Source organism: Equus quagga, chromosome 2 (assembly GCF_021613505.1).
Source record: "Equus quagga isolate Etosha38 chromosome 2, UCLA_HA_Equagga_1.0, whole genome shotgun sequence".
NCBI lineage: Eukaryota > Metazoa > Chordata > Mammalia > Perissodactyla > Equidae > Equus > Equus quagga.
In genome coordinates, this window is record NC_060268.1 from 54,229,512 (window position 1) to 54,241,313 (window position 11,802).

Consider the following 11,802-nt stretch of genomic DNA (forward strand, 5'->3'; position numbering starts at 1 on the left):
ATGAGCAATTTAATTAATAAAATCAGAGAGTAGTGTAAGTGCTATGATAATGAAGTTAAATGAGTGCACAGTAAAATATTCACTAATCCAGCGCATTGCCAAATACCCCCTTAATTCTGTTTAACACTAAAAGGGTTTTGAGCACCATAATGAGATTCCTCTGTCTGCTAATTAATTGACACGCTCCTGAATATTCATAGGAGCTAGCACCAATACGTTCCTAATTGCACCGTGGAATAGATCTCAGAGGAAAGTAAATCGCCATAGACTTAATTAAAATAATGTATTCCAGATCCAGGACGGGAAAAGATGAGACATTTGCCTTCGAGCGCGCTAAGAAAGTGGCACCTGGTTGGTGGAGGGGAGAGATATCAAACGTCGGAGCCCAGCCTGAAATAAGCGGCGTGGGACACGCAGGGAGGCCTTCTGAAAACAGCAGCTGCCCGGCGGCTCCGGAGGCCGTGGCTCCCGGCAGCGTCCGCCTTCCTGCGGCCCTCCGCGAGGTTGCCCTATCCGAGGCAGTGGCCGATGCGGCAGAGTGTAAGACCCCGACCCGGAGCCAGAGCTTCTCTTTCCTCCCTGGGGTCCCCCAGGCTTGTCCGGAATGCTGTCTACAGAGGCGCGTGGGGAAACATCTTTACTTGGGAAATTCCCCGGGAAACTTTTCCCAGAGGTTGTCGAAGCCACAGCCGTCCAACTCTCCCAACCCAAGCTGCGGTCTAAGAGAAGTCGCTGGCACTTCTCTTTGGGGCAGGGCGATAGTTCGGGGGAGAATACCCGGATGCTTTGGATGCTGTCCTGTCTCTCCCGGCTCCCACTCCCAAAGGAAGCGCCGCCGTCCCCAAAACCGCGCCGCTAAGTTCCTGGGCGCTTGTCCCTTTCTTGGCGAGTCCTGTGTCCGAGCTCATCTCAGCCGAGCTTCCCTCGCGGGTGGGAGGGACAGCCGGGTTGCAGACCCTACACGTGGGCTCGATGGCAGAGCCCTTTTCACCAGAGCCATGCACGTGAAATAAACTCTCTTCTTTGGAAAGACGAAATTCCCTCCACCCTCCTTCTTTGTGGAAAAAAAAAAATCACCACAGGTTAGAAACTAAAAAGAGTTTATTTGAAGACATACAAATGCATATTTATTATACACATGTAGGCATTAACAATGTAAATTACACCGCCAGCAGTTGCTGGTTGTTTATTCATTAGATCTTTAGAAAATCTACATTGCCTCCAGACAGCGCGATGATAATATGAAATACACAAGCAGTTTACATAACCAACTTGGACGCGGAGCTCCGCGCACCGCGGCTCGAGTCATCAACAGGTCGCGGAGATCCGGACGCCAGAACCTAAGTTACTAATAATTACCGAAGATCTGGGGAACCTATGAGGCCCGCCGCTCCCTCTCTCCTTTTGGAAAGGGGTGAAAGATGTGGAAAAAGAGACGGGTCTGACTTACTCTATACGGTTCATCTGTTTTACTCTGTGTGTAGTTTGTTTTCTCTTTTTCAAGTAAAGAAAACAGGTGAAAAGAGGATGAACGGACGGAGCCGAAAGATCAATGGCCCTCCCAACTCCGGGCACTCAGGAGAGCCAGTTAAAGTCTACGGACCCAAACGGCTCTGGGGAGGGGGGCAGTGAAACGAGAGGTGAGAGGTTTTCTGTACTGCTGGCGCTGGAAGAAAAGGCAGCCTACCTTAGTTATCCGAAGCCATCAGCTGCACCAATCAAATCGCGATGGCCACCATAAACAAATAGCACTCCAAAGAAACTCACCTGCTTCATCAGCCTTTGCGGAATTATTTAGTGCTCGGTGGTTCTGGACTTATCCAAAAGATGGAGTGGGGGGAGGCACTTTAAGAGAAAAATGCAGTGCAGATTTAACATTTGTTTTAAATATATAAATATTTTTATATAGATATATAGCTCCAAAATTCTTCCCTAATAAAAATATTAAATAAATGAGGGAGAGGCCAGGGGTTGCTTACTAGGGTCGCCGTTGCTGGGGGTGGGGGCTGTGAACGATGTCAGTCACAAATAAGTGCCAAAGTCTCCTAAAAACTGCGGGGATGCCGTGAAAGGTCGAGTTAATGGTGTATCCCACTCTCCGGAGCCGTCCTCTGATCATGGCCTAACGCTCCGTCGCAGAGGTGTGCGGGCGATGGGGCTGGGGTGGAGAGGTTTAAGTTTTCTGTTTCCTTCCTTCCTTTATTTTATTCGGTTGGGCCAGCTGGGTACCTAAGGAAATGCACTGCCAATCCTGGACATTCTGTATTGCTGGGAAGGGAGCCAGTTTGTTTATGGACCTAAACTCTGGTGTGCGTTCCGCTGAAGAAATTGAAACCAGAGTCTGAGGAAGAAGGGATGAGGGTAGAGAGGGAAGGAGAGAGAGAGAGAGGAACGCAGAAGATGGTGGATCTATTTCTGAGGCGTTGAGAAGCCTTCGGGGCAACCTGGTTTCCCCCTACAGCTTGTCAGTACACTGCCACCCAGCAGGAGGGAGCAAATGGGGCGCCCGGAGCGGGGGCGTGCTGAGGACGAAGGCGCACGGCGGGTGGTCGGCACCCCCGGCAGGGACCCGCCAAGCGCAGCCCTTGTCCCAGGTGAGGCCGGCCTGAGCGGAAGGACCCGGCGGCCCAGGGAAGGCGAGCGGCGGCCAGCGCTGCAGGCCCCGCCAAGCCCCGCCTCCCAGCCATTCTTAGCTGGGGGAGGCCAGTAAGGATCAGCCGCTGGCTTTCTTTTCTTCCTTTCTTTTTCAAACCCGCTTTGTGGGTGGCAGCTCAGCGGGGGACGCATGGAGACAAAAAACAAAAAGCCCAAAGAGAGAGAGAAAGGGAGAGGGAGAGAGTGGGAGAGAGAGAGAGAGAAATCAAATAGTTTTAACCTTCCCAGGAACACAGCGAGTTATTATATCTAAAGGCTGTTGTGGTCCTCAGCGAAACCTGCTTCTGCCATTAAGAAAACACATATACTGCACACGTCCACCGGGTTAAGCTCTCCTCCTCGTCAGCCTGAACAAACAAAGCAGAGCGCGGGGTTTTAAGGCTGAAGACCTACAGGTTATCCGGTTTCAAAACAAATTAAAGCGGGAGAATGCACCAACAAATATTATGCACGCAAAATATTCCTCATCGCAGATATCTGCAGTTCCCCCAGAATCGATGCTTTTCAAATTTGTGAGCAAAGTACCTTTAGCCTACTTTAATTTACCTTAATATTCTATTGCAATCAATATCTTATTTTTTCCAAATAACATATTCAAAGGAGGTTAAAACCGGTTTCCCACTTAATGGAAGCTTTAAAATACTTTATAAAGCTAAAACTCACCTTCCTGTTTTTCTTTCCCAAAATCCTCCAAAAACTAACATTTTAAGAGTGGGTGCTCACCCACAGATATCAATATTTTTCCCCCACATCTGAGCAAACAATTCCTGACAAAATTAATAGGAAAAGTATAGGGTGATTTCCTCCCCCTCTCCCCTTAAAAAAAGACCCTTCGCTCCACCCCGCTATTAAACAAAACACAATACCTTTTTCTGGGTGGTACTGCACAGAAGTTGATTCAGTTTTGACAATGTTGTTTAGCTATCATTTGCTATTTTGAATGAATGGGAGCAATCCCCCCTTTTACAACATTTGTTTCCTATTATGGAGAGGTGCAGCAGTTGAGGGCAGACATGTGAAAGTGGCTGTTTGATTCTCTTTTTCATCCCCCTGACCCTGCTTTTGTCCCTCCTCACCCTGGGAATGTCACGCCTCGCTACTTCACTTTGAGATGCTCGAGAAAGTGGCTTTGTTATTCCCTTTTAGACATACACAAAATTGTTCTCATTCCCCCCGCTGTAAAAGATACTTCACATCGGGACTCGGTTCACAAGTGCAATGCAATTTGGCTTAGTCCAACCTTTGTTCTGCTTGTACAAATGAGCGAACAGTGCACACATTATACAGTTGATCTACTGCTGTCTTAACCCCAGAGTTAGGGGCTGGGAGAAAAGCAAGTTAATCCCTTCAATACCAAGGTGGCTTTAGCAATATTTCCTCCAATAATAATAATAGATTTGAACTGCAGCTTCTGTTTCACACAGTGCAGAGCAAAACTTATGGGACGTTTAGCAACAACAACAAAAATCCTCCTACCAACCTTTTGCGAATAATTTTTTAGACAAATACATTTGTAGGTTCGGTAATGTGCCATTTGTGCAAAGGAGGGATTGGATTTGCCAACCAAGGCTTTAAAGTCTTGAAATCTCAGAGCAAACCACAGCACGCAAAGACCAAATGGTAGCAAACTGACTCCAAAGAGAGGGCATTATGGTGAGCAGGGCAAGAGTTGTTTTCACAGGCATTGAAATTCCCTGCTCACTATGGGTGGGGGCTGGCACTTCTTGGGGATGGAGGTCAAGCAGACTGGCACCTGACGCTGGCTGCTGTTTGTTTTGGGATTGAGGTGGAGGGAAAACTGAGCCTCCTGTACTCTCCAAGTTCCAGCAGCCGCTTGGGAAATACTTCTAAAATGGGGGGGGGGGGGGGGGGGGGGCGCCACCCCTTTTCTCCCAACCCCAAGGAAAACAGATTTAACTTCAGTTGCCCCAGCCACAGCCAAAGGCCTTACCCACTGCCAGGCAACAGGGCCCAAGGAGGGGACACCTCAGAATTTGCCCCCCCCCCCCCAAGTTTGGATGGGAGTAAAGAGGGAGCAGCAGGTGGAGACTGCTGCTTTTCTTAGAACCCAGCCAGATTGGACCGGGAGGGGAGAACGGATTGTAGGCAATGGACTCCTCTTCCAAAGTTGCTTTTCAACCTCCCTGTTATGAGTTAAGGTCCAAACTCCATGTAGCCCAGTCACCAACCAATGAAATACAGGGCTCCGAAGTTCCCTGCAGATATTCTTTTCTACTAGTTGGAAAAAGAGGTGAGCTCCTTCTGCCGGGCGCGGGGGTGGGTGGGAGTGGGGAGCGCTGGCGAAGAAGGGGGAGGAGAGGGCGCCGTGTCCTTTCACTGCCAGTTGGCCCTCGGCAGCAGAGCGCAAAGTGTGTCCCCTCCCCCGCCTCTCTTTCTTGGGCAGTTTGATTTCCCGCCAGACTCGGTGGAAGAGGCCGGGAGTGGAGGCTCAAACTCCCGGGGCAGTCGTGGGAGAGTCACGGCTGATAAGTTTCCCCTGGCGCAGCGCCCAACTGGGTGGGGGGGGAGGGCCTATGAACCCGGAAGACCGTGCCGTCTCGTGACCCCAGAGCGGTAGAACTCTCTGAGCGGGTTCCCTCTGGTCCCCACATCCAGAATGTTAGGGCCAAGCTATGCCACGCGGGGTGCTGGCGGCGGAGGCGCACAGATTCCGGGGACAAACAGCCTCCAGGACACTCAGGACGACAATTTTTTTTTTTAATTGACCGCTGACAGGCTGAGGGAGTTTGTTTTAGTGCTGAATACCCCGGGAACAAAATCCTTTTGAAAGGAAAGCTAAGTCGTTTCACGCCACCAAAGTGCAGATTTGGTGAAGAATGACTGATGGGACAAAGCGGCGCGGTGCGTTAGCGCGGGTTCCCAGAGAGTGCTGAGAATTTGGACCAGTGCGGGGGGCGGCCCGGAAAGGTGGGGTGCGCCAGAGGAGGTCCTAAAACCTAACATCGACACCGCGCCAGCCCGCCACCGTCCCCCCGTTTGGAGAAGATGGAAAAAGTGGAGAGGACAGGGAAAAAAAGTGAAGCGAAGTGAGGGACAAGGGTGCAGGAGGAGAGGGGAAAGAAAGATGAGAGGGAGCGAGAGATTCCGACTGGGGGCGGGGAGACACTCGAGGAGAGGGAGGGAACGCCTCGGAGGGGAAAGGAGGAGGAGAAGGGGCGAAGGAAGGCTTAGCAGAAAGGCTCCAGGCAGGAGTTCACTTTCCAAGCCGGGAAGGCGGGTATTGTTTTTGGCGCCTAGGAAACCTTCGGAAGCTGCCGGGTACTTTCCCTCCACCTCCCGCCGGTGTTTGGTAAATATTAACAAACCAGGGCGCGTTACTTTCTGGAGCGTGGATGGAGGGGCTGGCCGGGCGCGGAACGGTTTTCCTCTCCTAGAGCCCCCGCCCCAAACGCCAGCCCCACCGTTCGCGCACGCACACACCTGTTTGACAACAGAAGGAATCAAAATCAATATTGTATTTGTCACCCCTCGGTCTCCTTTTTACTCCCTCAGCAGCCCGGGTGCCATTGAAGCGAATTGTGGATTTATGGAGGGAAATTAGCATAAATTATTACGAAATCTGTAGCCGTGTGTGGTCCAGCTTGTGGGAAAAGAAGCTATTGCGAACTCGCCAAGCAGAAAGGTGGTCGGTGGTGGGCTCCGCGGAGGCGATGAATGGCTATTGCACGAAAGAGATTTCCATTTGGTTCGCACATGGGTATAATTGACTTATGTGTATTTTATACAGTTTTCCCAACACCTCCCTAAGCCTCGGGGTCGGATGTGCCCCCTCCCCAAAGCTTCTGTTTGCTTTGGGTTCTGTACAATAGACTGTGGTGCACTTTTCAAGATTTCTGTAAAGTGCTCCCTCCCTCCGCCTCTTCATAATACCAGTCTTAAAACGTTGTAAATAGCATGCAAATTCCGCCCCTTTCCCTGGGCTTTGTAGAGCTTCAGTAGGAACCAAGATACAATTTTGTATCAAAATACACCTTTTGAATGTGTATCTCACAACTCCTCACCCCACCCAAGGCAAACTTGTGCTGTGATGTCCGATTTCCTTAATTAACCCTGGGCATGGGCAACGTGCCTCACCTCCCGTTCTCACCCTAGCCAAACTTTGAAGATTTCTCAGACACAAATTCCTACTGGTATCCTTGCATGTCCGACTTAGTGAGGACAACTTTCCCGGGAAGGTGGACAAAGATTTCTTCCAACTTGGATTGTTTTTTAACCCAAACGTCTCCACTGTTAGAATTTAGTTAATCTTCTGTTTACCCCGAGCAATGATTTGGACAGCCATACAAAGGCCCTTTGCAAGGCAACCAAATGCCAATTGTTAAAACAAGAAAACATTTCTCTCTCCCCATCCCCCACCGTCAAAACGCACACACACCGGGTAGAAAAGAATCTTCCTGGCTGTTACGGAGTGGGGGGTGGGGCGCGATCTTTCACTCCTACCCTTCCGTATCCCAAATCCAACCACTCTTAATATTTTATCTATGTTTCTGTATATCAGTACGCACATATTTGCTAAGAGGATCCTAAAAATCCTTGGGGGCTTTGATGCTGGTACCTGTCTTTCCCAGGAGCGCTCCTGCCTTGCCCACAGGAGCGCTCTCTTTTGTACCTCCGGTGCAACTGCCTTCTGTAGCAGCAAAGTTGTGGACCAACGCCTCTGTGTCTGGGAAACACAAGCCCTCACTACTATTCTTCATCAGGGGTCCCCCAGGCTCCCGGGCTCCTCAGCTCCTCCCATCCCAGGACCGTCGAGCGGAACCCGGCCGCATCAATTAATCTCCAAAACGCCGCGCCTCGTTAGGAGCTAAAGCGCACGCAGCTCCGGGAAATTCTGCTGCCTCGCGCCGAAGCTCGGCAAAGGTTCCACCCGGTCCACCTGGTTTATCTGCGGAGGGTTCATCTGCCTTTCTCCAGCTGTATCCCAGAGACAGGTCAGCGTCCCTCCCCCACCCCCTCGCACCCACCTCCTCCTCCTCGTTCTTTTTTCCGAATTAAGAAGATGACATTATTCTTTTCTTCAAGCACTTCTGTTAATATTGAAAAACGTGCGCTTGCATTTCAAGCGAGGCAGCCCAGACGCGAGAGCCATTTCAATATTAATGAAACTGTTTAATCTCCTAAATTCATCGTGTTTAAGTTACGTTTTGGTGAGTTATTGACCACCTCCGAAACTGTGGTTTAAAGGAGAGGTGTTGAGTGTGTGTGCGTGTGTGTGCGCGCGCGCTGAAAGATCTTTTTTTTTATGCTAACCCCAAACAGCTCCACTAATAATGCTCTAATACCACGAAACGTGTCAAAACTTAACACCCAGAACTCTACCACCACCACCTCCTGAAAAAAGAAGTTTTCACATTTCTGGACCGAAGATGATTCAGTGTAGGCTGGTGCTATTGAGTTAACAACGCGGTAAAAGAAATTTCTTTTAAAAACCATAAAGGTCGGAGAATGTGCAGAAACCCGTGGGAACTCCTAGCGTCTACTTGCAGAAGGCGTGCATGCAGGCGGGGTCGACTCACTATTTCATAGCAATTTGATGATGATGACGACGACGGTGATGATGATGATGATGATAATTCATTGAACCTCCCGAGACGTCTCCGAACCGAAGGGAGCCTGCTGCCCGCACCAGGCAGGGTGACCCGAGGCACATCCCGCCCTCTTCTCTCTCCAAAAAAAGAAAACTCGCTGGGTCTTTGCAAGTCTAGAAGGTACTGCTGTTTTAGTGGGACCACAGGCAGCTTGTGCTGGGCTTTCTAAACTCTAAGTTCTCACTATGCAAAAAGGCGGGGGGGGGGGGGGGGGGGGGGAGAAAGTTCCGGCTGTAAAATGCAAACTTCCAGGCAACGCCTAATTCCTAAAGTTTCAAACCACCTGGGGAAAACGAGAGACCACGCGGCTCATCTGATGATAAAGTGTGTCAAACAAACTCAGGCCTCTCCAGGTCCACACACTGTCTGCCCCAGCAGCCCCAGAGCCTTCATCCTGTGTCTAATCAAATTCCTGGAGGACTTTTAGAGTGAAGACCGTGCCTGTTCACCCAGATACACTATTTTAATTTTTTTTTTAATTTGGCCAATACACTACGATTCAAAATGGGCTCTTACGCGGAGCTGTCCGATTATATTTTTGTAGGTCTTTTTAAAACCTCATCACTTAAAGGTACACACCCACTGTACAGAGCTAAGGCAGCAGCCTAGGAAGGTCAAGTCAAACTCTGACCTGCCTCGTGGAGGACTCGAGGAAAGGGTGTATGTTCACTATAATAACTCATGCAACCACCCCGGGTAATGCCAAGCGCAGGAAAACGGTCTGCTTCAGGGGAAAGCCGTGCCTGAAGTTAGCTAACAATACAAACTCGATACAATGCAAAGGAAACAGAATACCCCAGCCAAGCAATTTCCATGTCAAACATCGTCTGCGCGGCAGCTCCGTCTGTGAACGTGAGTGGTCGCCTGAATCCCCGCTCCGCGGAGGCCGCCTCCTCATACCTTCACACCGCGCACCCAGGCTGGCGCGTCCCGCTCCCCGCCGGTGGCCGATGCTCTTCCCCCTCGGTCAGTCTTGAGCTGGAAGTGATTCCTATTGGCCAAGGTGTCCATGTAAATAGGTGTGAAAGAAACCAGAACTGGCCAGGCTCTCCCGTCTCGCTCAGTCCCCTCCCTCTGCAGCCCCCGCTCCCCCTCCTCTTCCTCCTCCTCCCAAGGCGATTGTCATATGATAGCTAAGAAGTGGCACATTAATGAAGCGCCGCTACAGGGGTCTTTTCTGCTCCTGTCACCGCTTAAAACTATCAGATGGTTCGAGGGAGGACATGGAGGCAGCCACCTAGCTCAGTGGAGCCGCGGAGCCCACAGCAGCGCCCTCCGGAGCCCCGAGGCCGCCGCTGCCACCGTCCGCGCCGGGACTCCGCAGCCGAGCTCGGCCGCCCGCGCAGCGCACTGGCCAGAAGCCCTGCGGACCGGGCGGCGCGGGGCGCTGCGGGGCCGAGCTGCGGGGCTCAGAGAAGTACGGAGCCCAGCGGAGCCCGGACACTGCGCCCCGGCTGCGCACCGGGAGGCACGCGGCGAGCAGCAGCTCCATCCTGGATGCCGACGCGCAACTTGGAGCAACTTTAAGGTGAGCCACTCGCGACTGCGTCCCTGCCCCGGTGTCCGCTTCAAGTCCGGCTTACCTCCATGCTCCCCTCGCCGGCCTCCCCTCCCGCGCCCCCTGGCCGCGCCCCACTCTACACGCAAAGTTGCTGGTTAAAGAGCGCGGGCGCCGGCTGATCCAGCGCCACAGCCTCTACCGTCCACCCCCGAAGTCTATACTCGGCCTGGCTGACCTCGCAGTGTCTGTCTGTGCATCCATGTCCCTCCTGCCCCCATTATCTTCCCTCCTTCCCAGATCCGAGCAGCCGCCGGCCCGCGCCGACCCAGAGCAAGAAGGGGGCAAACAAGAAGATGCCTCGGCCCGGCCGAAACACGTACAGCGACCAGAAGCCGCCCTACTCGTACATCTCGCTGACCGCTATGGCCATTCAGAGCTCGCCCGAGAAGATGCTGCCGCTGAGCGAGATCTACAAGTTCATCATGGACCGCTTCCCCTACTACCGGGAGAACACGCAGCGCTGGCAGAACAGCCTGCGCCACAACCTCTCCTTCAACGACTGCTTCATCAAGATCCCGCGGCGGCCAGACCAGCCGGGCAAGGGCAGCTTCTGGGCGCTGCACCCCAGCTGCGGGGACATGTTCGAGAACGGCAGCTTCCTGCGGCGCCGCAAGCGCTTCAAGGTGCTGAAGTCGGACCACCTGGCGCCCAGCAAGCCAGCCGACGCTGCGCAGTATCTGCAGCAGCAGGCCAAGCTGCGCCTCAGCGCGCTCGCGGCCTCTGGCACGCACCTGCCGCAGATGCCTGCTGCCGCCTACAACCTGGGCGGCGTGGCGCAGCCCTCGGGCTTCAAGCACCCTTTCGCCATCGAGAATATCATCGCGCGCGAGTACAAGATGCCTGGAGGGCTGGCCTTCTCCGCCATGCAGCCGGTGCCCGCCGCCTACCCGCTCCCCAACCAGTTGACTACCATGGGCAGCTCACTGGGCACTGGCTGGCCGCACGTGTACGGTTCCGCAGGCATGATCGATTCGGCCACCCCCATCTCCATGGCTAGTGGCGATTATAGCGCCTACGGTGTGCCGCTGAAGCCGCTGTGCCACGCAGCGGGCCAGACCCTGCCTGCCATCCCAGTGCCCATTAAGCCCACGCCGGCCGCAGTGCCCGCACTGCCCGCGCTGCCCGCGCCCATCCCCACCTTGCTCTCGAACTCGCCGCCCTCACTCAGCCCCACGTCCTCGCAAACAGCCACCAGCCAAAGCAGCCCCGCCACTCCCAGCGAAACGCTCACCAGCCCGGCCTCCGCCTTGCACTCGGTGGCGGTGCACTGACCCTCAGCGGCCGGGGCCCCTCTTGTTCCCCTCCCCGCCAGCTCATTCGTCTTCCCCAGCTCCCAGTCCTGCTTTCCCCGACCTGGGACTGCCACCCTAATTTGTCCGTTTCACCTTTGGCCAACCCTCTCTCCCCCAAGAGAACTTTGTTTTGGACCCAGGAGACAAAACACAAACTTGCAGCTGGGATTGGAGGCGCGTGGGAGTTGTCCTCGCTCTCACAAGATGGGAAGGCAGGGGGCACCTGAGCCAAGCCGTCCCATCCCCGGGACCCCTGAACCCCCCTCCCATGTAAAAGGCAGGGGAAATCCTGCCTCCCGCCTTCGCGGAGAGGAGCGCGTATTCTCCCGGTCCGGATCCGCTGGGCTCGGGGCTCGGCGCGGTTAGTTCTAAGACCAGAGAAATCGCTTCAGGGGTTTCCTGGAAGAGTTGTCCCCTGAGGGCTGCCGCAGCATAGCTGAGGGCCGGATCTCTGTCTACGTCGTGGAAATCTGCCGCGAAATGGGACCACTTATCTTCCTACCCGCTCGCCTCCGCCCATCCGGCAGGGGCTGGGCGGACCACAGCTTCCCGGAGCAGCCGCCCTGCCTCCTCGGCTTCTGCGGAGTTTTTTTTTTTTGTTTCGGGGTTTTGTTTCCTGCCTGAGGCTCCAGGCGCTGCGAGTTAGGGGAGAAGCTGCCAAGCTGGGAAGGGGACGCTTGTCCTC

General features: G+C 53.5%; 1 protein-coding gene across 1 annotated transcript; it reads left to right on the top strand.

Moving 5' to 3' along the window:
* Positions 1-10,118: 10,118 nt before the first annotated feature.
* On the top strand, positions 10,119-11,096 carry FOXB1 (forkhead box B1). The gene has a single exon (XM_046652218.1). It carries the CDS (start codon positions 10,119-10,121, stop codon positions 11,094-11,096), a length of 978 nt encoding a protein of 325 aa, XP_046508174.1.
* Positions 11,097-11,802: the final 706 nt, after the last annotated feature.